At 42.3% G+C, this 3,200-nt stretch overlaps 1 protein-coding gene across 1 annotated transcript in view; it reads right to left on the bottom strand.

Annotated features, from left to right (window-relative positions):
- Positions 1-1,045: 1,045 nt before the first annotated feature.
- Positions 1,046-3,200, bottom strand: part of LOC121298504 (vesicle-associated membrane protein-associated protein B-like) — a 7,683-nt gene continuing 5,528 nt past the window's right edge. The window contains exons 3-6 of the mRNA XM_041225653.1: positions 2,865-2,968; positions 2,305-2,385; positions 1,694-1,870; positions 1,046-1,335 (exon numbers count right to left, since the gene is read on the bottom strand). Coding sequence (XP_041081587.1) covers positions 1,171-1,335; positions 1,694-1,870; positions 2,305-2,385; positions 2,865-2,968 — 527 coding nt within the window. The 3' untranslated portion in view covers positions 1,046-1,170. The remainder of the gene's footprint in view (positions 1,336-1,693; positions 1,871-2,304; positions 2,386-2,864; positions 2,969-3,200) is intronic.

The following is a 3,200-nucleotide window of genomic DNA, read 5'->3' as shown; positions in this document are numbered from 1 at the left end:
ACAGCTCTACCGACCTACACTCCCCACGCGAGAACAATTAGTCTATATTTTTTTCCTTGTCCTACACTGGCAGAGCAATTTGCTCATCATCACTTCAAGCTAAAACTCTACAAAACTATTGGGTTTTGTGGCTGAACAAAGTGAAGACACTGCTGGTCAGCGTGACAAAGGAACACACCCTGTACTCCACATGCCTCCCGGTGCTGTATTTACATGAATGTTACTGCTGTACAGTAGATATTGCTGCAGCACAAACTTTAGAGTAAACAAAAATCAAAGTTGTAGCCTTTCAGCAGCTTTGCTAGATGCCCTTTATTTTTAAATAAAGAACAACTTGCACATGGAAGATGGACAATCACTTGAATGAAGCTCATTAGTAAGAACTCTCACAAGAGAACAGCATCGCTGCACAAGGCCCTTCCTTACAATAACGACCCCCCCCTTGGCATCTTCTATTACTAACAAAGTTTGCCTGTAGTTTCCTACCCTTCTATCGGGCCCAGCCCCAGATCTGGACTGATTGGCCAGCCCCAGTTCCTGATTATGACTGACCAGCCCCAGATTATGATTGGCCAGACCCAGTTCTGGATTATGATTGGCCAGCCCCAGTTCCGGATTATGATTGGCCAGCACCAGCAGTTGTTCATTTCACTTTAGTTAGATTTTATACAGAAGTAATCCAGCCATGGGTACTCAGGTCTAAAATAAAGGATTTAAAACAACGTTCATGGTATGCTGTTAATTTTATCAATTATAAGATTTGTCTTGTCTGGTTTGTTAGGAAACGTCGCTCTTATTTGACTATACAAGTTATCATTTTTCCCCCATTAACATTACCTGCATCTGTGCAAGGGGAGAGTAATTAAAAAGCAAGACTTGTGAGATTTTTAATTTTGTTTATATATATATATATATATATATATATATATATATATATATATATATATATATATATATATATATATATACACACATATATATATATATATATATATATATATATATATATATATATATATATATATAGTTATATATAAAATGCTTAATATTTTTTTATTATTTTTGTAGTTATTAATTTTTTACATAGCATGATTCAATTCTACCCCAGTGATATGGCATATTTTGATCAATAATCCGAATTCCATTTCTTCCTTAGCGAGCATGCTGCCTCTACAAGGCCAGTTTTCCAACAATCACACCGAGGATTAAGAACAACACAGCCAGAGCGAGCAGGCGGGCGGTGGGCCCTTCCTCTTTCACAAGAGCAGCGCTGGCTCCTCCCGAGGGGCCGCCCGTCATCGGGGCGCTCCTCCTCATCCTCAGCCCTTCGTCTTCCTGTGGGCAAGAGGATTAAACAGGACAAGGATAAAACCAGCACGAACCATGCACACACTCCTGGCTCTTCAGAACTACTCTCAACGAAGTCTACTGTCAAAACGACCAGGAGCCTGGGAGTTTGATGTGATGTAAACTGTTCCTCCCTTTGCAGCTGCACCACTGACTCCTATGTTAGTGAACCTACAGGTCAATGCACATTTTCAGATGTCCAAGTATTTCTCAAAAGGCCAGGTTTGATAACCAGTAATAATTAACCACAGATTCTACATGCTCATTATTAGTCTTAAACTCTACACGTAAAACACAAAAAGGCCAACGTATTTTAGAGCCCTGCTTTGTTCCCTGGAATGCATACCTTCATTTGTTTGTTCTCGTCCCGTAATCGCTGCACTTCAGCCTGAAGCCTCTTGCACTCTTCCAGGATCTTCTTCACCTCGCTGTCATCCAGGGTGGAGCTGGCGGACTTGAACAATGACGAAGACTCCGACTTCGACGCACTCGTGGACGTGATCTTGTTCTGATCGATATCATGCTGCAAAAAAATGACAAAAACAAAGCAGTTTTTTTTTTCCCCCACTTCAGGTTGTAATGCTTTGGAGCTCAGATTGGACACGTATTCTTTGCACTGGGTTTCGAAATTATTAGATATGGACACCACTCTGCATATCAGGCTCAGTAACTTTATGGCTTTTCCACCTCAAGGTCCCGAAAGACAGCTGGATAAAGTACTGCATCTGTGGGTCTCAAGTTATAACCGTGTATGTTATGCAAACACACACACAAACATGACTAAATGGATGTGACTCGAAGAAACAGTACAAAGCGCCGGCTCTGTCCCCTGTACAACACACCTGACACCCAGTCATTTATCAGCAGTACGAAACGGTTACTTGCCAGCGACAGGCTTGTGCTTTCCATTAAGCATTTCTGAAAGTCCCAAGCCCAGCCTGGAGTGCGTATACTTACTGTTTTCTCATTCTCTGATGGAAGCTCAAAGACACACCTCAGCTTGGAATCCATCAGCTCCTCCGGCTTTGCATCTTTCCACTGGAGAGGAAGAGGACAGGGGGCAGGCATTAGAGCTGGAAACATGCAACCCCCTGCACCTGTGCCCGATTCACTTTCTGGAAACCGCATGGCTTTCAGAGGCATTTCACACTTTCTATACTCCGCGATGAAAAAACATACAACATACACATTTTTATTTCAGGACAGATAGAAGACAACATGAAAAATGTTTTCAGCTGAATTGTGTTAAAAACGACACGCCCAGCACTGTGCGTGTGGTACGGTTTATTAGACCCTGTGTAACACATTTCTTTATTTTATTTAATTATTTTAATCACGGAGAGCCAGTTAAACAAGACTGTGTGCTCTATCCTCTGTGCCAACGAGGTCTTGAAGTCTGGCACAAGCCTCGCTCGCCAGGCTCTGCATGACGAAGGCTGCGGGCCAGCAGTTAACTGTCAGCATGACCACAGTTCAGAAGCGGTCCCAATCTGGAAGTAAAGGCGTTGCACACTTACTACTCCCTCCATGTCAGTCACGTTATCCGGAGCCATCAGTGACTGCACCATAAACTTGTGCTTGCTTTTCTCATTAGGGTCATAGTCAAACGGCTGGAGCATAACTGCACGAAGAAAAGAAAAAAGCAAAAACAATTCAAACAAAACACACCAATACGTTCATCGTTTGTAATCCTTATGAGGGAAAAACAATCGCCACGAGGACCCAGGTCTTTGGCAGCCTTTAAACCTTTCATGCATGAATTCTTGAAAACAGTTAAACACATCTGAAGTAGTTCTGGACACACAATATTATTCCCCCACCCCCCCACTGCTTTATATGAGGAAATATCGCAT

Source organism: Polyodon spathula, chromosome 23 (assembly GCF_017654505.1).
Source record: "Polyodon spathula isolate WHYD16114869_AA chromosome 23, ASM1765450v1, whole genome shotgun sequence".
NCBI classification, from domain to species: Eukaryota; Metazoa; Chordata; class Actinopteri; order Acipenseriformes; family Polyodontidae; genus Polyodon; species Polyodon spathula.
Note: the sequence above shows the minus strand (reverse complement) of the source record. Positions and strands in the feature narration are given on the sequence as shown.